We start from the raw sequence: 26,211 nt of genomic DNA, 5'->3' as shown, positions 1-26,211 counted from the left end.
ATATATAACGACCAGGAATTGAGACGTGCGTAATTTATTATGTCTTGGTAATAAATGTTCTGCGACAATAGTATCCTAGGTTCTCATAGCCTGTAAGCCAGAGTTTTGACAATCGCACCCTTTGAAAGTTTGGGTCTGTCTGTCAGAAAAGTTCCTTGTAAAGAAAAAACCACATGTCCTTTTTTTATGTGTCAACCAGCAGAGTTGACAATCTTGTACAGTTTTTGACAGCTTGCGTAAAAGGCAACCTTTTTATGGTTCTGCCGCACTCTCAGCTGCCTTTAAGTACAGGGACAACAGCTTAGTTTTAGAGTGAAAATTTTAAGGAAAATACGAAATGAAGCAACTGCGTGATCTTACCGGTGTTTTTTTCCTGTTGATGACAATGATGCTGGTACGAGGCGAAAAACAAAGCGAAGAAGATATCGTTCAGGTACGCAGCGAGAATTTTCAATTATAATCGCGCATTATTTAAATGTCTACCATTCTTTGATATGTATGCCTAATATTGTTCAGTCACTCATTTGCGCACTCTTGCTTTGCAAGAACACTTGAAGATTTGGTTCGATGGACGATTCCAATACGTCACATACAAAAAGGGCGACTTGGCGTGGCTTTGAATTGCGGTGAGGAAACGTGCATTATGTGAAAAACTGTTGGTGCACTATGTTGGACCATATGTCATTGCCGATCACATAGGCCACGTGACTAACCAGGTTGGTCGCCTTAACGAAAATGATTCATTTTTCGAGGTCAACAGCACGAAAAACGAAGACTGGGAAATAGGAAAACATAACAAGACCTCTGACACAAGACAGCGCTCGTCTTGTGTCTTTCTATTTCTCAAACTTTCTTTTTCTCGTTGTTCACCTCGTGCTATGAGTTATTACCCATTGCCCAGTTTCCAGTTCTATTCATGAGAATGACCCGTCGTCTGCAAAGACTGACCTTACACATATTGCTTGTTTTAGGCTTTTCATTATTAAAGAGACTGATTGACTCATCCGGTGTGCTTTGTCTGCGTGCGGAAAGATGCTGCAATTGTAGTTTAGGTATGTGCACCTCAGTTTTGTGAGTCTGCCGTTAAAATAGGGGAAGATGAAGAAAACGTGCCTTGCGATTGCTACGGTCACTTGAATATAAGCAACATAATTGCGACTGATGCATCTGTGCTTGCTTTTTTGGTTGTTCTTAAGTTTGGCTCATACCCACTATAGGCAATTGGCCATTAAACATGCCACCCCACCAAACATTCGGACTGTGAAAAGCTAGACGTAAAAGCGTTGAGGACTTTGGGGGAAGAGACCCCGCTCCTTCATATACTTTCGCAGAGAAGACATTCTCTGATCCATATCCAGCTAATTTAGTAAATGTTTCTTTTCGGCTTTTTTTGTAATCTTTTTGTCTGCATTTTACGACATGACATCCACAATGACAATAGCTTCAGCGTAGTTTTCAATTCCTTTTGGACCATGGCACAAACAATTTCATGTCAAAAAACTCGACTCCTCGATCATGATATTGAGGATAAAAAAAATCCAATTTGATTAAGAAAAATGAATGAAACAGATATCTAGGGCATATGACTTTGAACAATCCTAAAGTCAGGTAAGGTTAAAGTAGATACAGAACTGTAACAAGAAATAATACCTGAATTTTAAAAAAAACTTGCCTTCTATTCGGGATAATGTAACACAAACATTTTCTCGTGTCTCTAAAAAAGTCAGACTCCTATAAAGACGTTCTTGTTGCTGTAGCACAGAGAGAAAGTCCCAAGAGAAAGAATGTTTGCAGAAATAGTAGTATAGCTTATTATTATTACTTTTGAATTTTTTTCCTGTTGCTGATGAAACATCAGCATACTTGTAAAGAATGATCAGTGTGAAAAGGCTCTTGGCAGTAAAAGCAGAGCGGAGAAGGCGCTCGACCAGACCTGTAAAAATTAAAATTAAGATGCAAAATTATACAACGAAAGTTTGTGAATCAAACTTCCAATTAGCGAGTGGAGCATCATTTATAATTTTAAGAAAAAAGAAGGTGGTGGCATCTGTGTCGAAGGAAAAGGCTGGGGATGGCATCTTCTCTTCTTTTCTTAACTGGTCATTTTCGGTTCAACTCCCAGATTATACCAGTGTATTCATTGGTGAATTATTGGCTATTGGTCTAGCCCTAGGCAAATAACCGTTAAGCGAATCAGCAGCAGTGATCATTACAGATTTAGTATCAATGTGTTCTGGACTTTCTGCGGCAGCAAATGCAGAGCTAATGAATACGTTTTGTCTTTAAATATTGAAACGATACAGAAATTGCATTCGCTATGTGCACCAGGCCACCGTTGATTACATTTGAACGAAATGATGGACTCTTTAGCAGCAGTATTCCTGAGTGAACCCATCATCTCAGGTTTACCTGATGCGACCTATGTGACAGCGTCAATGTTCAGAAATGCTTTTCTGCGCTGTAATATCAGCAAATAGGACAAATATAAAGATCTCGGGCATTTAAGCCATTGTTAGAAGGAACAGTGCTGCGTATCTCGCCAGTTTGAAGTTACTTATACCAGATTGCGCTGTTCAGTTCTACAACTATAAGTTATCACCTAAAGGTCGACTCAAGGCGTCACCGTTGTGAATTTTTTACAACAGAATTGAAACAATACACATTTTTATTCTGTCATTACTTTATTACAAAAAATATTTTTATAAGCCCCATTGCAGAATTTAGAAATAGGAGTAAGCGTTACAGTACTTGGCGGCACTTTGTACGGTTACTATCACATGTATGCCCTACAGTGTTTGACTACATCAAGACAACAAAACTATTACCACGCTAGTTCATCCTAATTTTTTTATATTCTTAGTGTGTAATTCGTAGTTATGCTTATTCGAAAGAAGAGGTACTTTGACCGCTTGCTCAGCAACCATTTTTGTTTATTCGCAGTTTTAGCTCCAAACCAGTTTTTCAGATTGGTTATAGCTTCAATCAGGTATCCTGCCACCCGGTTCTGGGCGTATCCCTCTTTTTGGGTAAATGCCATCTATCTGAGGTCATCATCATCATCATCATCGTCATTATTCTCGGTTTGGACTCAAGGCCACTGAAGCTACCGCTGCGTAGCGTATGGATAAACCCTGTTCGCGAATATGACAATATCATTTGCTGTAAAACCTATGCAGCAGCAGATGTCGCAAGTAAAACCTTTAAAATCTTTCGAATAGCCTAAAACTGCAGTGCAACCCTGTGGTCACGTTTCTTTCTGTAAAGTTTTTCCGCTTCTTACATCGTTTTTCACCGATCCAGCTCCCTTAGTTTAAATGTATTGGCAACCCCCTGCGACGTCCCAAAGGCCGATTCCGGTGATTTTTCGAAGTCGATGGAACTCAATAAAGTTTTCTGGGTACATTCGTTTGCACATTTTTGTTATTAATGCCAAATATAGGCTCGAGAGACCCGCTGATTGTTTGCAAGTGTACTTTAAAGATTGCTCACCTTCCTTGCCAGATTTATTGGCAACACTGTCTGTGTGCAGTCATGTTTGGCATGTGAACGAAAGTGACGCAGCCGATGGCATCTACTTTGGCCACTACAGCATTTACTGTGCTGGCCTTAAGGCGACGACTGTGTTTTTGGCACGGGTATAGCACGGGAAAGCTTTCTCATTTCCTCTCCGCTGTTTGGATGCTGCTTCACTGGTCTGGCTATCGCACTTTTATACTCCCTGCCAGCGCGACAGATATACGGCCCCCGATTCTTACGAAATAGTACGTCGTACGCAGACAGGGTGCCCGGTTGGCTTCTCGTTTGGGTATCGCACCTTATCGCTTATTAAAGTTTATCTTCTAATTTCTTAAGCATTTCAGCTATTGGTATTGTAACAAAAGCGTCTCAGGAACATAGAAACACCATTCCTTTGGCATCGACGCAAAATCACCGGAGTTGGCCCTTGAGTTGTCGGGCTGATGTACCCTTATCTGCCGCACGCATGCTGGAAGCAGGGCGACAAGAGCACATGCGCAACGCACATGTGCGGGAAGAGCGTCAGCATCAAAAAAGCCACAGGGGCGGAAGTGGCGAACGGACAAAAAGGGGGGTAAGACGAGCCCGGGGACTTTTCGGTGGGAGGTGAGTGATCGGATGCGGTGCTGGGCGAGCTAGGCGAGATGGGTTTTTCTTGCGGGCGTGCTACGGAGCTGAGGCCACGCGGGTTTGGGCGTCCGCTAAGGTGATTCGATTCTACGTCGTGTTACGTATAAGTTTGCTTTCCGTCTGTTTTTGGTCCTCCTGTGTACGCAAGGGCTGCGTTGTGCCAGCCCGGAAGGCCGGTTGTATTTCTTTTGAGCCGTAAATGAAGGCGATTCTTGTTCTTGGCGCTGCTGACTCATGTCCTGCGAATTTCGGTTGACTAACCTTTCTGAGCCTAGGCGGGGATTTCAAAGTGAGCAACAATTTTCTCAGACACGTCACAAAGGGGGCTCAGAGTAAGCCGACTAATCACGCAAGGGAGGGCTCACATGAACTTTTCACTCAGATTAGGCCCGTTTGACGGCAGAGTTAGCCGTGTGAGAGCCGCAAGTGACGTACTTTCGAATGCTGCGAGCAAAAGCATAGTCTTCGAGATTGGTATTACAAAGACGCCGCTGAAGGCCTAAGTTCTTACGAAAGTAAGGTCATTGTGATTGGCGTTGCTTCCACCCGTGCCTTCGCATGTCCACGTAAACATAACATTTCTTGGAGCAGCTGGAGGGCGCGCAGTTCGCACTCTGACTCGTTACGCTGGTCGTGATACTTGTGCTCAGTTCTTTAACGCACACAACTGTTGGTGAAAATAATCACACATGCGGACGACATTTCTGGAAATGACGCCGTTTTCAGCGCAGTGGTTCCATCTGTGAACTTTATCGTAGCTGGTTGCACCAATATGCGCACCAGTGGCGAAGAAGAAGAGTTCACAGAGCTCGGGTTCGCCTTGACTATCGCTTTCGAGGGCAGTTTCACTTTTGCAAAGCGTTACACCATTTACTACAAGCCACGGTTATCGGGTGCTAGGCCGACAGTACTATGCACCGTTTGGGGATGCTGACACTTGTGGAGACGATCTCGCAAAGGTATCGCCAAAAGTGACCTCTTGCAAAGTGTTGGTTATAGAGGCAGAAGGAGAACTTGACACTAAGGTGCTTCCAAACTTTCATTGCTGCTCGGGCATGAATAACCGACCAGGCAACGTTTTTTTTTTTTGTCAACCGTAGGCAGCGCCTTAAAATTCTGTGCTTGTGAATATTCTTTTTTTACTTGTCCTTATTTTTTGGCTCTTGTGTTTTCCGGGTCCCAGGTTTGTGTTTTAAGGCTCCTTAAATGTTTCAGCGGCGTTAGTGTGTAGTTCAGTTTTCCCCGTCTAAATTGTCATGGGCACTTTTTCTATCGTCACATCTTATTTATCTCGCTCATCGTATGATGCAAAGCTAAACTACGAAAAGGTCGCATCTCATGTTGACAAGTGTTTTTTATAGAAATGCGCCGTGCGCACATATAGGAGGTGATAACTCAGACAGTGGCAAATGAGAATTACGCAGTAAAACTACAACCATCAAGTTAATAGTATTATAATGGAGGAAAACTTGGAGCTAGTGCCTATAGCACCGAGACACATTCGGCTTGACTGAGCATAGAAATTATGGTACATAAATTTATTGAAGTTTTGTTCTTTCGGCTTTATGCAGCTATCACGATTTGTAGGGGGGTTAAAATAAACAAACATATACAAAATATAGCAGCTCTCGGTAAAATGTTGCTTTGGTTTCAGTATTGCCTTTTATGCTGAAATTTAGACATCACATCAGAATGTGCAGGCATATTCAGAAATTCCTATATGTTTTCCTCCCCCTAGGTGCCTAAATATGAGATTGGTTGAATTTTACTATCGTTACTAAGCGCGTGAAAAAGAGTGTCTACAGCAGCACCAAGTATGTGTTCATTTGATTCTCCGTATGTTGGCAGTTATTTCCCTACGCGTTTTTTTTCAATAAAATCATACAGTTTCTACGCTTGAAAGTTGTGTCATTCGATGTCAATGAAACCATAATGTATTGTATAAATTAGCTTGGCATGCCCACGAAATGAATGATCATGAGTGAACGAATCAGTGGGATCATTAGTTGTTACAACAAGTTCGTTCATACATTCACCACTCACGCTCCAAAATGAGTGATAAGCGGTCTACAGTTTTATATAATGTTTATTGGGCACAGATAGTTTGCTGTTATGAGTAGTCAATTTCGTTTTTCATTCATTGTTAGTGCTTTGAGGCATCGTATCTTGCCTGAAGTTGGCAAAGATTAGGTCGGCAGACGTTCCGCTGATGGTGGTTGGTCATACAAGTGGCATTGTAGAGCATATGAAGGCGTCCTATACTGCACAATTCAGTCGTTGTTCGTGGTCGTTGTCTTTGTCATGTTCATCGTCATCGGTGTTATCGTCATCTCATGTATCGTGGGTATCTTGCATGTGTTGAGCCATAATGGCAAAAAGATAGATAGATTAGATAGATTTGTGGGGTTTAACGTCCCAAAACAACCATATGATTATGAGAGACGCCGTAGTGGAGGGCGCCGGAAATTTCGACCACCTGGAGTTCTTTAACGTGCACCCAAATCTGAGTACACGGGTCTACAACATTTCCGCCTCCATCGGAAATGCGGCCGCCACCGCCGGTATTTGAACCCGCGACCCGCGGGTCAGCAGCCGAGTACCTCAGCCACTAGACCACCGCGGCGGGGCCATAACGGCAAAACGAAAAATGGCAGGTCTGGAGCGTGCTTGTTCTTCATTGTCACCAGCGTAAACGTTATCGTCAGCGATGGTTATGGTGCACAACGCCGGCAAGGCAGAAGTCTTGACATTCGTGAGCTTTGGCCCTAAAAGGACATGACCGAGCAGGAGCTGCGTGACTGAAAATTCAATGCAAGGTTAAAGAATTCACTCCCTTACTTTTGCTGCATGCCAGCTTGGCATAGTCGTTTTCTTCATTTGGAAGAAGCAAGAGCTTTCTGGAGACGCTCAGGTTATTCTGTTAGGGACGCAAAGCCGTTGGCGGGTAGCAGACTTGTTTCTACCTTGCATGACATCTTAGAAAATATCTTGTACAGGCATCGTTTTTCACACCACTATTTTACACTTACACGTCTGTACCAACCTTAAAATTTCAACCATGGCTGTTAGGGTGGGCAACAAGAAAGATACGAACGTTGGACCTGTTTTGCCCTTTTTGTGACGAACGACAATGTGCATTAACCCGTGAATTGTTCAAGCACACCGAATAGATCCTGTGCAGCAGCCGCCTGCACCAGCATTGCCAATAAATTCGTTCCATAGATTTTTGACAGAAGTTGACTTATCTGTAATATTTGACACAAACCAAACGACCAGCACGAGAGTACTGCCTATGTTCTCTTTTTCCCCACGGGAATGAACATTTCCATGGTGCAAGTAGACTACAACTACTTCCTCGAAGAGAACAAACGCCCACAAACACGCCTACGATAGCACGATATTTATTTTGGCAAAACTATAGCGTGGCATTGACCAAGCAGTTCTAGCACTGTTTAAATTTCGACCCAGTGGCATAGCTCACGCGCTCGTAAAATCGCCGCAAATGCCGCATATGCGTCGGCTACGCCATGCACATTCTTGTGGCTGTTTTTTTTTTATCGCTGGTGTCGTGCGCTTCGCACCGTATTCATGTCCTAACTACCACACTGAGAGGTCTGAGCAAAGTCGTGTGCCTGAGAAGTTTCGAACATAGTGCACAAAACGTCCAACGTAACCCAATAATTTAATGGCGTTAAGACCAGGCTCCAGAAACTCAGTGCTTCTTTCGGTTTCAAGGAACATGCACAATCCTAATGGTTTGCAGGGTATCCTAAGCTCTCTTTGAACGAACAAGCGTAACGTGGATGTTCGAATTTGGTTGCTTTCCCTAATTTTTATAAATAAAGAAATTTTATGCCGGTGCTAAGAACATTGCTTTTCCGAATATTTCGTTTTCATTTCTATTTTCTGAATTTTAAATCAGGCGCAGCGCGTGAGGTAGTTGACAGGTTCGTAGCATTTGCCTCCGCTCCTTCTCGCCACTCGCTCAGTGATATCTGGATCGCGCTCAGTTATCTCGCTCCATTGGCGTGGCGACTGCGGGAAAAATAAAGACAGCAAGTTGTGGCAGGCAATAACGGAAGCTGCAATGAACTACTCCTAGCAAGTCAACTATGCATTAGAGAAAGATAGTTAAATCGGGCAACACGTGTTTTTAGAGGCTCTCCGGTAGTTTACCGAGTTGATTAATTTGGGGGTTGAACGTCCCAAAAGCACCATATGATTATGAGAGACGCCGTAGTGGAGAGCTCCGAAAATTTCGACTACCTGGGGTTCTTTGACGTGCACCCAAACGTTTCGCCTTCTTTGGAAATGCAGCCGCCGCAGCCAGGATTCGATCTCGCGACCTGCGGGTCAGTAGGTGAATACCTTAGCCACTAAACCACCGCGGCGGGGCCAGTTAACCAGAGATTTCCAGTTTCGCGAAAGTTTCTCAGGTTTACTAGTGGGGCAGGGAGGGCACAATTATATGTACCGATTACCTGAGCAGGTATTCGTTTGCATGAGTGCATGAGTAAACCCAATTGTCTGCAAGCCTCAGCGGACTGACGGAAGTGCAGTGTCCATATACTAATTGGTCAAGACGGCAGCTAAGCTGCTGTCTGGAAAATCGGTTTATTGAAAGACTTGAACTGGTGTTTGCTTGAATACATAGTGTTTTCTCCTTTTTGATTTGGCTTGTAGTTCCTATCATGTCAAGTAATCGCAGACTCTTTTTTTGTTCATGATAAGCATGCAGCTGAGGCTTTGAAACTTTGCGACTCCTCTCATACTGTCCCTCAGTTATGTATGATATATTAATTGCTTCTAGAAATTATCACAGAACATGTTACTGCACCCAACGTAATAACAACGGGAAAATTTTTAGTCTAGGCAACTCTATTGCCCCATTGCTCGACAATTAACTTGCCGACACAGTGTTTCGAGTGACCTTCTCTAAAGAAATTTCTGATCGCTCCAAACCTCTCGGTGCCTCTAAACTTTAGTCTTGTTTGGTATTTAAGTTATCTAAGAAAGCGATGTGCGCCCCCCCCCCCCCTAGGGACGTCTGCGTGCGCAGACGTTTGGTGTGTGGCGACACCAAGTACCCGAGGCTACGGGGGAGTTCAGACTTCCTTCCACACCAAGCCTTGCGTGACATTGCCGTGTCAGAGAAGCCTTACATAAATTATTACGCCCTAATTACTATTGTCGTATTTAAAAAGGCAATAGTGTATGATTCATTTTTGCCTTGATGCTACTATATAAGCATCTGGCTGCTCAAGTGTGATTTGCCGCTTATAGTATCCTGTGATTTCTTCGTGCTTTTTTCAACAATTGAGGGACTTTAAACTCGCACCGAGGCTGCTTTTTGCATAACACCAATATAATGAACATGAGCATTAGTAAAATTGACTTACACATATCTTATTTCATTGAAATGTGCCTAATACGTGGCTGCAAAGGTCATCAAACCTCTTCCCCTATACTACCATTGTTTGTGTAAACTGCATGTATCTAATTTGTTTTACAGTTTTGGAACACAAGCGAACTTATATGGACTGCTTTTACCACATCCTCAGAGGCAATCTTATGCAAGGCCGACCTAAAAGTGGACATTAGTGAAAACAACATTACGTTTTACAGAGCTTATGTAAGACGCTCATGGTGTGTAACTCTTAAACATCACGCTGCGCGGGTCTTTCTGCTCATACTTATTTGTCGTTTCAATATTCTTTAGGTTTTACAAAAGAGAATATAATGGAACATTTCGCCATTTTTATCAGAACCTAAGCACCCCATACGACTCCGTGAGAATTCAATCAAGAAGTAAGTGAAACCACCATTTTAACTACTGCCTTCTTCTGTATTCTTTTCTAATTACCCTGACTGTACAGTTTGGTCGTTCAATTTAAGGGTAGACTACAATAATATGTATCAATATACACAAAGTGACATTGAACACCTGTATTGAACGTTTCATTAGAGCACGTCAACAATTTCCTCTGTGCGTGTTCACCTCACCTTACGTGATTATAGAAAACTGGTTGCTATATTATACACAATCTAATATTCCACCCACCAACTCACATCTTCGGGCGTCATATTATTAAAATGAAGAATATAGCCAGACAAAACAAATTTGCTGAGCCCAGTTTCATAAGTCAAAAAAAGCAATGACACTGCTTCAGGCTTACTGCTATCTTTTCAACCGTATCAATACAAGCATCTTTGATTTTATTCTGGTGACATATATTAGCATATATTTTTTGTTGGTGTTTGTATTTATTTAGGGCGAATGCAGAGCGTAAAGGCATTCTTACATTGGGGCAACCAAACAGTTATTTGTGGTCGTACAAATACGAAACTGAACACACGAAATGAACGCAACTGATAAGAATATAAATTCATTCCAGAATCGCTCGGTGGCGTTATAGAAAGCGCCATCGCTTCGAGCGTGCAAATTAATATATAACGTTGGAATCGTGACGAATTTGTAAAATAGTCATTTACACGAGGAAAAAGAGAAAACAAGTTCGGTCCGAAAAGTAGTATGGGACTCGTTTTTTCCTGCGCAAATGTGGTCTAGTAGGGTTATGTTATAGTGTGCTGGTTAAGTGGTCGAGGGAAACAGCTACCAGTGCTCTAGTCACCAGTCGTCTCCTAACTAGACCTGTCTTTCGCTAAACTAGCCGGCAGCAACGCGCCGATGTCTCCACCTCTGGCGGTCGCACATGGACTGCGCGGTGTTTATACATTGGACAGCGGCGCTCAGTGAGATAAAAGGCCGGGGGGGGGGGGGGGGGTTGTTTGGGCCGTTCAAGAGAAATTGATGGTCGCTTTCATTTTGAAAAGCGTATCTTCCATTGAAAAAGCGTACCAGTAAATGCGGCAGCAATATGACGTAATCTTCTAAAAATAAGACTGCTTTTCTATGATCCTATCTCACGTAACTCTAGAAGGTGCTGTGGCGTGGAAATGTGGCCACTTTCAAGAAAGAGTTACTTTTTGTTCACTTATTCGTATCAGTGGCCACAGTACTACGCGATCGGATTATGGTGCATAGAAGAGCATTAAAAGCGTCCGCCGGAAGTAGGAGCACACGCGAGAGTACCCGACACCACCCTTATAGACCAAGTTAGTCGTTTGCTGCTTCAACCCCGCAACCCCCTCCCTGCCTTTCTATTCATGCACGGTAGCCCATCAAAATACGGATGGAGATTTTTCTTTCTGGTTGAAGAGCAATTAAAAGCATGGTTCACACTAGCCAATGTGTTATGAAATGAGCGCTGCGTCAGACGGACCCGGCTTGCATATTCATGTCTGCTTCAGCCGCGTTCCTCTAGTCCTCGCGAGCTCTTATTTACCGGTGCTGATTACTTGTATGTGAGCCGTAAAATGCGCAGAGTAATCTTATCGATTTGGACTTTATACGAAATATGACGGTAATGAAGAAAAGCTGTCCACGGTATCAAAATTTTGGGTATCACAATAAAAAGCGTACAAAAAAATAGAGGCAGGCTCACCTTTTTTTTTTTCTGGAAAGCTGCATTGTCTCGCCTGTCAACATTTTTTTTCATTAAAAAACTAATATTGTCACACAACTAATAGCGTCCAGCTTTTTCGGATCTAGTTAAACTCTTTCCGGACTCGCCAAGAGACAGAAAAACTTGAGTACGTGATAGCCAAATTAGCACTTTTCGAGTTTGATAGTACGGTTCGCTTTCCCTATCACGGTGAGTACGCTTTTGGCCTTGAAAGATGTTCGTCAAGCGTGCTTGAAAACACAACTACATCTTCCAAGCATAGAAGGCACGTCTGTCACTTTATTCTAGAGAGTGCATGCATTGCCCATCCTGCGTTGAATTGGGGCGGGAGCAGAACAGAGACCAAATGGAGGCACTTTAAATTTGTAGGGCCCGTCAGGAGTCATGAAAGCAATTTTCTTTCGGTCACCCTCATCAACTTCGTTTCGCGAGTATCTTTACTTGAGGTTGTGTGTTGCTCACTGTAACAAGTCGCACTACCTTACTTTGCATATATTTTACTTCACTAAGAAGGTGTACCAGCGTAAGCTTGAATAATAATAACGTGTGCTAAGTTTCGTGATAATTGGCAGTATGTCAAAAAAGTTATTTTGCAGTCTTAGCTACAGGAAGCATAGGACTCGAGTTCATTGATACTTCTCTTCTGGTCACGACAAACTTTACGAAAAATTATATGGACACAAAAGCGGCTCACGGTATTTCAAGAGCAGCAATATGCAACTCTTGGAAAAGACGCTGATAGTTCACGCAGCTGCTTTTCCCCCAAAAAAATTTAACCACATTTATCCACACTTTTTTTGTGTATTCGCTACATATTACTTAGTGATCAGTGTTGAATAAAGCGCTCAGCGCGAGAATGTTCGCCACGTCTGTTTATTACCAGAAGTTGTGTGCGGGCTGGCCACCACGTGACACAGTTTCGGTTTTGCTCGAGCCCAGGTCCACATTTCTGTATTTGCCGTAGAGTAGTGAATAGGTGCTTGAAATATGCATCACCCTATCATTAACACTAGCCTACTAACACATGATTAATGGGTGATTAGGCTAACTAGTTTAGTGCTTAAAATATTGCCTTTTGCACTTTTATGTGTTTTTGAACACTACCTTGTGTCAATCCACACAGTGTACTTATATACGTAAATTCTGTCAAACTTATGCCAGACATAAGAAATTCGGTAATCACCGCATAGAGTGAGTTGCATTTTCAATCTTGCTAAACTATCTTTAGCACAGGACGTGTTGCACGAACAGATAAATTGGCATACAGTACTTATTCAGTATACAATCTAGACTGTCGAGTGCGTGTAGTCTGCATGCGTAGCATATAAAGCCAATGTTGAGACTGCTTTTCTGTTGACAGAAAAGATGGTGAATCGGGTGAATGTGAAACAAGACGCTAGAAAAAAAACTCATTTCAGTGGCTTATTTCCTCTTTCTACTCGAAAGGATGAACGATCACCAGGATGGAACATCTTGCTCCTTTAACACCTTAAAAAATGCATCTGGCAATTATAATATAATATACTGCAGCTGTAGTGTTGACAAAATATGTTCCGCATAAAAACTTGCAGAAAAAGTTTGGTAGACCGATAAATGCCTTTCACAATAAATAAATAGACATTGGCACCGGTAACACTGCAAAGACTATTTTTTGTAAAACGTGTGGGCGCTGCCGTTTTAGGCTTTCAAAGCCAAATTTTGTTGTTTTTTTGTATAAGGCAACGCAAATTTATACGACCATCAAACATCGCATGTGCCAGTCCAACCGTTTTCATTCGCATGCGTCTACCACTGTGCGTTTAGCTCTTAAAAGTGTACAAAGTATGGTTAACAGCCCAACATAGCGGCACTGAAACCAATTCGTAAAATAATCTATACGGTGCACACTTTTATGTGCAATTCAACTTTATGCAGACTGCGCAACAGCTGATTTTATGGCACTTGCCTAAACCTTCTTTCCCATATTTCAGTAAATGAACTTCGCTTTCGGTTCAGGCAGGGCCACTCAGAGTTTGAAGGCAGATGTTGCGGGTTATTTTAACAGACGTCCTTGTAACAAAGTCGTCATGTTTCATTCAGCTGACAAAACTACTGACAATGTTGTCAACCGCGACTTCGTCTGCAGCACTTTGGGGTATCCTCTTACAGCTTCTTCTCTGGAAAGCGTACCCCGCCGCGGTGGTCTAGTAGCTAAGGTACTCGGCTGCTGACCCACAGGTCACGGGATTCAATCCTGGCGGCGGCAGCTGCATTACGGACAAGGCAGAAATGTTGTAAACCCGTGTGCTCAGATTTAAGCAAAGGTTAAATAACCCTAGGTGGTCTAAATTTCCGAAGTTCTACACTACGGCGTCTCCCATGCACATATGGTGGTTTTGGGACGTTAAACCCTACATATCAATCAATCAATCTGGAAAACGTTATGTCCGTGGGGCACGCAAGCGCTGTTTTGTCCTATATAGTCAGCACATAAGCCCCAAAAATTTTTAGGAAGACGCTTTTTACATGTTTGGTTCAATCATGTGACCGAAACACATCGCCAAGGTTTAGATTACTCGGGTCTGCACGAATAACGTTTCCTGAACCAAATTATTTTCTAGCACATGGACGTACTTCGTTCCTTACACTGGTCGCGTAGTTCCGTGGTGGTTATTAAGCACAATAGGACCTTTTTGCAACACCTTCCGTACTAAGAGCGGTATCAGGGCACCCAGCGGCCCCACCGTGGTGGTATAGTGGCTAAAGTACTCATCTGCTGACCCGCAGGACGCCAGATTGAATCCCGGCTGCAGCGGCTGCATTTTCAATGTAGATGGAAATGCTGTAGGTCTGTGTTCTAAGATTTGTGTGCACGTTCAAGAAACCCAGGTGGCCTAACATTCTGAAGCCCTCCCCTACAGTGTCACTCATAATCATATGGGTGTTTTGGGACGTTGAACCTCACATATCTATCAAAGCAGCAAGCAAGTCTTAGGCAGGCCTGCTGATCCCACGGTAGCTCAAGTAGAGGGGGAGTGGAGACCAAGCACACATCGACACACTACTCCATAATCTCTCCGTGTAGCTGCCTAGCCACCGTCACCCTGTTCTCGCCGACCTAGCGGCGTCAGCGTCATGGTGATGCACATGCGGGTACTATGTGAAGACCATCGATGAAGTTTGCGACAAGAAAAAACCCTGCTACGACAAGCAATGCAAATATTGCGGGGAGGATGGGCAACATGACCCGTAAGGTTATATGCTGTAACTAAGTCGTGGAAAGGTGTACACCAACATGCTCAAATCATTCTACACTTTTCAGAGATTCGCCATCAAAGATATACCGGATGTTCCAAGTTATGATGTATGCTTTTCTTTGCATTCAGCCCTGGGAGGAAATGGGAACCACCTTTGCAATTAACCTATCTATCGAAGAAGACACAAAGTGGCACAGCAATTATGGCATTTGGTAACTCAAATAGCTAAGATTATAAAATTAGCCTTTCAGTGAATGCAGAAAGTGGGCATAATCTTATTGCAAAATTAGAGAGACGTGCTTCAAAGCATTATACTTGAAAAAATTCTTCTAGCATGTCTGTGTTTCTAGACCTCTCTCGGAAAACTTCTACTGTGGTTTAAATTATGCCGTATGGAAGACACTCAGCACTGGCGTGAAAATCTCCCTGATAAGCCACGGCAGCTGAGTGCGTCGTTTAACCTGACAACGAGTCGAATACATTGGCGAAAACGGTAACAGTTATCCTTTTACTACCGGCTGATATAATAAGTTATGACAGTTCATCAAATCTGGCAGCGAAACACTCCGAATTTTCACCACCTTGTATGCATAATCATCGGAACCACAATTAAACTTTGCGCCAGAATATCTCGAAGCACAAACATGCTTGAACTTCTTCAAGAAAAACTTTGTAGAAATGCGACCGCCTCTACGTTCACAGTACAAATATGCATGCTTGCTGCAGTTACTGAAAAGTTCATTTTTAAGTATTTGTGATTTTGGCGTCTAACAGCCATAATTATTTTGTGCACTCGGGGATACAGAACTTATGTACAATTTTGTTTCATGTTCTTACCAGTGCAAAATGTCAACAAAAGCGAAATATCAACTCTGAATACCATGTATGTACGTATATATATATATATATATTTATATATATATATTTATATATATATATATATATATATATATATATATATATATATATATATATATATATTTATATATATATATATATATATATGCCTGCCATTGCACTGCAGTTAGTAACACGTCATAACCTTTTTTTTCTCACGGTATTTATCCTCATTTGCCAGCTTGACGAAAAGTTTCAGTTCTATGGAATTGTAGTACATTTCGTCTGCGTACACATATTATGGAGGCATAAAAAACGCGATCGTGGAAAATGAACAACTTCTTGAGCTTATGTGTGGATGAATATTGATCAGATAAGTAAAAAATCATAGCATGTCCACAGAGCCAAGACGAAGTGTGGGAGAAGTGTCCATCAGGCGGCCTATTATTCCGCCCATCTGTTTGTTCTTGCTTCAGTTCATGCGTCCGTCTGTGCATCTGTCTGTCTGTCCATCTATCCATTCACTCATGCGTCCGTGCATCCACCTGTGATAGACAACCAGCCTGTCTGTCTGGATGGTTGTCTGCATATCTATCCGTCTATCCATCCGTCCGTTCGTCTGTCTGTCTGTCATCTATCCGTCCATCCGTGTGCCGGTCCATCTGTCTGTCTGTCTGTCTGTCTGTCTGTCTGTCTGTCTGTCCATACGTCCGTGCGTCCAACTGTCTGTCCAGCCATCTGTCTGTCCAGCTAGTGAACCCTCTGAGTACCACTGTCTCGCATCTTTACGTCATATATTCATCATATACAGGTACCGTAACCCATCAGACATTATAAGAACTAAACGAGAAAAGGCTACTACTACTACGACGACGACACGGGGCATACGACTCACGGTGTAAAGAGCTTCGCCCCTACAATATCCCATTATGTACACGAGATTAATGATGACGAGTGGGGCGAAGCTATTCGCAGTGAGGTTAATATGCCTAGTCGATCATGAAACTAAAGACGTTATAAACACTGTGTGTGGTATAAAAATCAACTTTTGTTGTTTTTGGAGAAAAACTATGGTTTGTGGCTTCTCTTCAATACGACAGCCTTGTGGTCCCAGGATTGAAGGGAGAGCGGAAGGGTAGACAAACGAACGGTCGAAGGCATGGACGGACAGACAGACTCATGGACGCATGTGTGGGTGGCCAGATGGACGAATGCATGACCGGACGCATGGGTGGCCACATGGATCGTTCCACGGATGAATGTACGGATGGACGGATGGACATATAGGAGCACGGACGGGTTGAGGGACACTTCACCCCAATCATCACCATTAACTCCGCGGATATGATGTAACACCGTTTATGTTGACATGCAATGAAATTTTATCACCGTGAGAAATGGCTACTAGGTGAAGCGGGACGTACGACCCACTGCGTAAGAAGTTTTGTTCTAAAAATTAACAACGTCTTCGCAAAGGGAACCCTGAATGCATGCGAAGCACGGACGAGATCTGCATTTTTGACTCTTGCCTCGTCAGAGTCGTTGGTCTTCCGCTGCCGATGCTAGCGTTCGGCTTGCCTGACTTACGCCTCGTTGGTGTGGCAGGTGTGACGTCACCATTCCCGAAGGCGATCGGCTCTGCTAATCTTCGCGACGTCGGCGACGGCCTTGTTCGGTCAAATCACTTCGGCTCAAGTTTAGGTGGGCGAAGGAGCTTCGCTTGCTGGCGTCCTCTCCAGCGCATATATATGAGCCGAAAGAATGCTCACTCGAGGATGCCTCCACGCCCGGCCACATGACTTGCTGCAACGGAGTTACAGTCCGAACAAAAAGTTCCTCCTCGACTTTATAGAGGAAACGAAGCTTCATAATATTGTTTATTATGTATTGATTCTGTAGGCTAAGCTTGCGCAAGTAAAAAATTGTGCGCTCTAACATTGCGAGTGGGGTAGAGGGTGAAGCGAGAAAGGGGTGACATGTGGAGTGCTGCGAGGCAGGCGAGAACAGACGCGACTAACTTGGCACTGTCCCAACACCTGCGATGAGGGAAGCACGGTTGCGGCACATTGGCACGAACACGCAGTGTTACACATGTTAGTCAAGGAGCCGCTTCACATTTATAAGTCGCTCCGCGAAACGGAACCCTGAGCCATTCCATTCATATCAAATGCTCAGTAGACATTTTGATTAGGAATTCTCGTATAATGATACCGCAATTAAAAATATTCGCAAATATTTTTTTCGGTCAGTTTTAGCCAGACAAAACTGACAAGTGATCGAAGCACCAGCGAACCTCGCAATGAGAGTTTCTATTTTCCAAAATATTATCATTCTATCACGGCATGTTTCACCTTTTCACAATGAGTTAACGTGAAATTAGGCTTGAGCATATCCCTGTTCCAGAGCATGTCAATATTAGAAAGATGTTTGAGCTTGTTATCCAGTTATCTTGGTTTTGTGAGCGAGTCTTGCTTTAGGTACATTGCCATAATGTTGAAATATTTGTCAACTTCCAGCCTTATAGAGAGCCGTAGGTTTATATGAATGACAACAAAAATGATTCATGCCAGGTTAGTAAAAGTGTACGGCAAGCAAACTTTCTTCAGCGTTTGAATACTGGAATTACTACAATTATCAGGAGCAAGGAACCATACTTTTGCCAAGTAGGCATGATTATTTCATGCTGCTTACCTTTGTGGTAATCAGTGTTGCGGAGCTGTCACTTCCGAACCGGAATGAATAAGGCACCATTCACATTTTCGCTACCCCGGAATGGAATCGAAATGGAATGGCAAGAAAGCTTGCAGCAATGGAAAGAAGCATATTTTCAATGAAATAGAATAGGAATGAAATTACGTCCTTTTTTGAAAGTATAGCACATTTCTGTCGAAATGCGTTTTTTCAAACTTCAAACATTAATAAATCATATCCTCAAATTTAACAATAAACAGTACATTAAAATGCTTCGTTGTTCACAAGCATAGTGCTTAGCACACCAACCATGATTGTCTCCTTGTCGACTGTGTGGCTCGGAAGTTCTCCTCTATTTTTCACGTAACCGTGACTATATGCCGTGGTATCCATCGTTCAGAACTACAGTGACGCCAAAGCCACCTTTCAGCTTGTAATTTTGTCCCTTAATTCCACCTCAGCCGCCTGGTGTCTCCCCATCCTTCACTTTGTTTTCGCTTCTGCCGCCGTTGTCGACTTGGCCGTATATTCGAAAAAGCGCTTGTCTACGTCGTGAAGCCTATTGGCACTGGTGCGATGGCTGTGTTTGCGGCAAGCTCTTGCATACCAGCTTGCGCGCCGTCTTAGACATATCCACCACCCCTAATTTTTAAATGTGAAGCAGCTGCTTGACTAGCCTGTGTAACACTGTCCATCTGTGTCTCCGTGCCAACATGCTACACCATGTTCCCCCTGCCGCAGTTGCTGGAACGGTCAAACAGGTCAAGCCACAGCTTCTCGTCGACGTCACTCTCTTTCTCACCTGCAGAAGTTACCGGCTCCTCCCAACACACCTAGGTCGTGTTGTTCGTCCAGCCGCTCTCAAGACACTTCTCTCACGCTTCAGCCTCTCTACCGCCTGAAACGCTCGACCGCACATCGAGGAGAAACCCTCGTTTATTTTGGTTTATTTGCGACAAAACTTACACGAAACCTAGCCCGCCTCCCGCGTCCATGCATTACGAAGAAATGGTTACTCGAGTAAAGGTTACACCGTGTTTCGTTTCAAACCGTTCTTCCAGCACCCGAGTCGACGCCTGTTTCAGCCGCGTCAACAGCGTGCGCACTGCTGCTGCTTCGCATCCCATCATTGTTCCCTTTGGAGAGATGGTTCATTCTTTTTTTGCAATACTTACCCCTCTGTCTACACACAAAGGCGCTTTTACCCGAAACTCTATCTTGAAGGTATGTAGGTCGCCGTAGCAAGCATTCGCAAATGATGAAGTGCGTACTGTGGGAACTGTGCGTGATGAGCTGTACTCGAGGTGAACCGTCGAGAGGGAGATAAAGTAGACTATTTGAAGCATTGATTCGAGTGGCCTGTCAAAGCAGGCGCTTACTTGTAACCAAGGTGGCGCGATCCGGAATTCCTATGCGACAGTTCTCTATGCCGTCATTCTTGCATTACTGGTTTTAGGCTTAAACAATATTGAAATATCACCATTCTTTCAAACATGCACTTCTAGGAAAAAAAGGTCTGCATGTTAACTAACTAAATTCTGACCTTTTACTTGGCATTAAAAGCACTAACCTCCTCGCAAGTGCAGGTAGCAAAACGCAGATTAGTAAAACTTGTCACTCTGCTAAGTAGTTCGAATAGTGCTGACTCGAATAAATATTAACACATTATGAAATTTTTACTTATCCCGTGTCTACATGTGCATGTACACTACCACATCAAGATTATTCTATTACAGAAGTAGATATGGGATTCTAAGCGAAGAACATTGTTCACGTAAATGATATAGGGGCCCCTAATTACTCCATTTAAATATTATGACCAGTACGCATCACAGAAACATACAACGAGGCAAGAGCGAATCATAGACGAGGACATACATGCAAACGCGCACAGAGAATATTAAGACTTAGCCGGTACCTACTGTAGTGGCCGTTTTAAGGCTATTTATGCTCCTATTTTGGATTAGCACAATGTGTGCTGATTAGCCGTCATATTTTGTAGAAAAAACGCTGGACATTTTGTACACAACATTGTCTGTCACTTTATTTGCATGTATGTGTGTCATACATAGCATGAAATATTTATGCCAACGTAATCGACAAAATTAGGGTAGCCTAAATTTTTTCTAAAGGGTGTCACGGTTATTGCAAGATATACGGTGATGTTTACAAAAGGTCTAGCACCCTATTTGGTTTTGTAGTTACCAAGTTAAAAACTCCGAAAATCATTCTTGTTTAGAAACAGCTAATCTTTCAAGTTTGCTAGATGCTGGATATGGTAAAGAGTTGCCACGAAGTTAGTAAAGTGCGCTTGAAACAAGTATATACTGCGTTGCAAACTGTTTAGTAGTATTTCTTCCTAAGACTTCGCTTACCATGCAAGTACTAAAATAAGCGCGAGAACTGCCCCTATAGATGGGAACTAGTAGTGTGGTCGTACTGTGCGAAATTAATCACCAAGCTACTATTCCTTGATCATGGATCGTGTTTTGCGTAAGTTCACAGTTCCTACTACATCTGATGCCATCATATTTATGTTGTTATAATCATTCTTAGCTTGATGAAGCTATGAACATATGTCTTTCCTACGTTGAGTGATTTTAGAAATGCAATTAAGCTACCCCAGCATTCCCGGAGTGGGAATGGACGAAGTTTTTTTTTATTCGAGGGAATTGAAAGCAATGGTACAGGGCAAGTTGTAATTCCCCAGAATGAACTTGTAATGGAATGTAGCTGCCCATTCCGCAACACTGGTGGTAACAAATGTTGCACATCATTTTACTTCTTTGTATTTTGTATACGGCACTTACACCAGTGAACCTACTTTTCTATCAACTTATTGTTTTTATAATAATGACTTACTCTTTCTTATAATTTCTGATTTAGTAGCAGTACGTGAGGTGTTCAAGTAATCTATCGTGATAATTATAACTTGCGTTGTCATCTTTCGACTTCTCGTACAAAAAGTTCTTGCGGTAAAACTTACTGAATGAATTCACAATTAAAAATAAACTACAGTAATTCAGCTGAAAACAAGACATCACGTCACGTGTTTAATATACAGCGGAATATTTTTTTTTGTTTTCACAGATGGACGTAACAAGGCCAGAGAGGTACTGCAATACCAAAGTAAGAACAACACATGTGCCGTGGTCTGGACCATAACTTCTAAAGGATGTATGTATCGTTCCTGTGATAAACATTCGCTCCTGTTCTCACTGTAGCCTAAGGGTGGCTAGTGTGTAAAAATGGCTTTTAATCTTTACTATTACAATATTTGCTCTTACGTTTGCATCATTATGTTGGGCAGTTTTTTTGTAATATTGTATTTTTAGCAGCGTATCGCTATGCTACTGACATTTGTCATATCCTTATAAATAAATTAATTAAAAAAATCTGCGCGAGAGCACAAAACATGCGCGCTAAAATTATCGTACCGTATTTTATGATCATAATGAAAAGGTAGAAATTTGGAGCTAGATAGAAGAATTGAAAGGAGGGCAATGCATGAATATGCGTTGTAGTTAGAGTCGACTGCTCGAAAGCAAACGTGTTACGTACCTGCATTTTTAGAGCTCTGTGACCACTAAATATAGCTGAGGTCTACTGCAGTGTATTTTATTTTTTCCTTTCAGTTTTGGATACTTTCATAAAATGACCACAAAGAGCGTGAATGAGTGTTTTCGTCTCTTGACTTGACCCCAAGAAGTGTTTTGGTTAGGCGGGGGGCCCTTTTTTTATTCTGGGGAAGCAGGCTGACCTTTGTTATGGAGAGCTGCGTTCTCTCCGCTGTGAAGAATTTGGCCATTGGTGAATTATTCGGAGGCTTTTTCTTCGGTTTCATTCTCAGACTGCACTACACCCTCTTTACTACAATTCTTGCAGGCTCTTCGACATTTGCGTCTTCTCCACTACGGCGTCTCTCATAATCATATGGTGGTTTTGGGACGTTAAACCCCACAAATCAATGAACATTTGCTTCTTCATAAATTATGTGTGCATTTTGAGTGATAAGCGTTGAGCTTACTATTATTACAAACTTCTCGGCTATACTCTTCTCCTTTCCACTTGGGCCACCAAAAACACAATACGCAGCAAAATCACAAGTTTATCACGCATAATATTCCTGTGAGACGCGAGAAATAACAGGGCTGGCGGGTGGCCAATGCATGGCACAGCAGAATAGAAAACAATTTCCAACTGATATCTCTCGTATATGGCCAATTTCAGAGTATTTGCCTTAATCATGTCACGCGAATCGCTGGTCGGGTGTCCCGAACAGTGCCAAAGCAACGAGAAATGCCTAAGGAAAACAACATGCTCGACTGTGTACCTTCACAAGCTGTTTCAGGGTGCCTATGCACACAGTATAGGCTTACACGAAAACGAGAAACACCACAAATGCGGCTCTCAGAATTTTTAAAACTGCAGAAAAGAAGGTTACGTGATGTATTTTATGTCCAGATTCCCCGCTTGGGTAAAAATAATACAAACGGCAGCACGCCGCAAATTATTGCGCGGGGATGGCGGTGGTGCGGTCTCTCTCGGAAATTAGGCGCTGGCGCTAACGACGTCAGCAAAAAACGCCAAGCCTGCGTGGAAGGCGCAGCGCAGTCAAAGCTAAAACTAGAAGATCGGCCTTTCAGAGCCTTTTCGAAACACTCATTGGGTAACTACTGCAAGCACACTTGATTGATACACACTACAGCATTAATAACAAACTTTTTGGACAGTATGCCGACATTCGCTACGTTATTTTTCATCATTCTTCTGAAAAGCGCCATATTCTCTAAACACAAAGGAATTTTGCGCCAATTTTTCATGCAGTGGATCACGACGATGACTAATTATGGCAGAAGTGGTTATGCGCCACAGGTAATAGCGGAACAAGAACAAAATTTTGTAATTGTTTGGAGCATTGGAAGACCCAGCCGGTAAGCTATTCACATTCTGCGACGACTGGGTTTTTTTTTTTCGCTGTTTTCAAACGCTTTATTAGTTGTACTAACGCAATTGCTTTCCCGCTGTCGAGTTTGCCTAAGGCAAGTTTGCCAACAAATCGCAAGCACCAGCATGGTTTAGTGGTAGAATACTGGGCTGGCACCCAGCAGACCCGGGTTCTAGCCCCACTGTGTCATTAGCGCTAGTATTTTTTTTTCTAATTTCGCGGGATGCAGTTAAGGACTCCGGCGGCGATGGCGGCGGACAACTGCGCGTGACTAGAGTTTTGATCTAATAAAATTTTTCGCTGTTAAAACAGGCGGTGGAACACAGTTCGATACTGTATACATTAGGTCAGTAATAATGGCTGTTGTTAAACGACTCAAAATCGCCATATGGATATGAGAGACGCTGTAGTGGAGGACTCCGTAAATTAAGACACTTGGGGTTCTTTAGCATGCACCTAAGTCTGAGCACATGGGCAAAAACTATTTTGGACTCCTTCGAAAATGCGCTCGCCACGGCCGAGGTTTGATTCCGCGACCAGCGGGTCAGCAGCCGAGTGCCTTAGCCACTACACCACCGTGGCGGCTCAAACTGTTTGTCTGTAACAACAAATTTGCGAATGTATTGCGGTATCTTACGATACAATTAAAAATTATCGGATCGAATACATTTTTGCGGCAGTATCCTGTATCTCTGTATTCAAGATTTCTTGTTTGAGTATCTTATATCGTATCGCGATACATAGCCATCAAAAAACCTAATACACAATTTTTTTTCCGAAACATTGAAAGCATTGAAAAATAGGCGATACCACCAGCATCCTACAGCTGACTTTTTTATAATAGTGAACATTATGTGGTCCGCTTGTTGCGCTACTTGTTACGACCTGATTATCAGTCTGGAAAAATAAATCGCTGTGGAGATAAGCACTTTCTTCTGGCTGACTGTTTCACTTTCACAAAGCGTACGACAGAAAGCAAAAGATAATTGCCCGCACAGCTTAGCCGCATTTCGCTCAGCTGACTCTCTCGCTGTGTTTTTTTTTCAGATCAACTGATAGCGGCCTACGACCTTCGAATAAAGAATTCGCATATCAAAAAAGGACATTTTAATAGTAGTGAATGTTGGGAACAATTTCAGAACGTCACTCGACGCAGAAGAATACAACGAACGTATTACCCAAACTGCCATGACGTTCCCGAAATAAGATTAATGAGCTCTGTTTTCAAAATGAGGCGTCAATAAACGAAATATTGTCTTATATTTAGTTCAATGTTTATTGCGGCTTTCATTGTGTGCCATATGATTTCTCACCCTACATGGTATTGTCAAAATTGTAATATGCAGATAATACTTAAACGTTACGTAATCTGGTAATTTTGAGTGAAAAAAAAAACGCTACACGTGGCCCGAACTAGAAAGAAATGATTTCGGAGGTGTGGCAGGCGAGTTTACCTGACATGTACAAATAGTTCCGTTAGTGTAACGGCTGCTAATGGCTAAAAAAACGCCAGGTCTGCTCGGAAGGCACAGCGCAGTCTAAGCGAAAGATAGAAGCAACGTTATCTAGTACCGTCTGACAGAAGAACGGCCTTTCAGATCCTTTTCTAAAGACTCCTTGGGTAGCTGCTGCAAGCACACTTGCTTGAAACCCACTATGGCATTGATAATAAATTTTGGGTAGTAGGCCGGCGTACGCTATGCTATTTTTCGTCAATCTTCTCAGTAGTGTGGTATCCACTGTAAACACTTGCAAGAAATTTTGTGCCAATGATTTATAGAGTGGCCGACGACGATGAGAAATTATGCCTGAAGTTGGTATGTGCCGCAGTTAATACGTGGAGAGAACATGATGTGAGATGTGAAAATTAACGTCCCAAAACCACCATATGAATATGAGAGATGCTGTAGTGGAGGGCTCCGGAAATTTTGACCACCTTGGTTCTTTAACGTGCACGAAACCTGAGCACACGGGCCTACAGCATTTCCGCCTCCATCGGAAATGCAGCAAAATTTTGTAATGGGTTTGAGCATTGGACGACCCACTCGTCACGCTATTCGCATTGTGCGACGACTGGTTGTTCTTTCGCTGTTTTAAAACGCTTTATAAGTCGTAATAACTCGATTGCATTCGCGGCATCAAGCCTGCAACATGACTAAAGCAATTTGATCTCGTAACAGCTTTTGCTGTAATAGCAGAGCCAAAAGGAAATCGCTACATCAAGTGCAGACTAAGCTGTTTATCCATCAGCAGGCTCCATGTCCGAGCTCCATCTTACTGAGTATATAGCAGCTATACCAGCCACATCTGACTCCAGGCATAATATAAGCAGTGACGTACTTTGTGCAATCCTTCGTTCATGTCTTCTGAGTACTCTCTTAAGTACATGAAGATCGTGTCTATGGGGTCACTGCGTCAATAAATTAATAAAATAGCGTCATCGACTACCCTGATTCATGTTATGCTCATTACTGCTAACTTTGGGAAATAATGTGCACAGAAGAAAGTCCGTCAATACTCTGTCCCCGAAATTGTTTTCAGACACATCACAGTTAAATTCACTACCGTCTTTCTTACGCACGAATGCTATAAAACTGTTTGCACGCGGCCGTGCAAATTCTAACGGGAATGGATGGCTGCAACAAACTTCTTCACTCGAGCACCTGGCAGTGTTGACGATCGTAAGGTAATTACCGCATCGCAGGTCTTTTACGGATTACGGTAGTGTGTTGGCAATGCCAGTACTTTATCAGGCGAAAGATAGTTTTGATTTTTTGTGGTAATAAATCATTGAAAAATAAACTTACGTCTTATGTCCGAGAATGGA

General features: G+C 42.7%; 1 protein-coding gene across 1 annotated transcript; it reads left to right on the top strand.

Moving 5' to 3' along the window:
- Positions 1-291: 291 nt before the first annotated feature.
- Positions 292-24,646, top strand: LOC119167997 (uncharacterized). The gene is made up of 5 exons (XM_075885402.1): positions 292-433; positions 9,659-9,792; positions 9,866-9,954; positions 21,527-21,613; positions 24,432-24,646. The coding sequence occupies exons 1-5, from the start codon at positions 338-340 to the stop codon at positions 24,626-24,628; spliced, it is 603 nt and encodes a 200-aa protein (XP_075741517.1). The 5' UTR covers positions 292-337; the 3' UTR covers positions 24,629-24,646.
- Positions 24,647-26,211: the final 1,565 nt, after the last annotated feature.

The sequence above is a fragment of the Rhipicephalus microplus genome, unplaced genomic scaffold, assembly GCF_043290135.1.
Source record: "Rhipicephalus microplus isolate Deutch F79 unplaced genomic scaffold, USDA_Rmic scaffold_136, whole genome shotgun sequence".
NCBI classification, from domain to species: Eukaryota; Metazoa; Arthropoda; class Arachnida; order Ixodida; family Ixodidae; genus Rhipicephalus; species Rhipicephalus microplus.
Note: the sequence above shows the minus strand (reverse complement) of the source record. Positions and strands in the feature narration are given on the sequence as shown.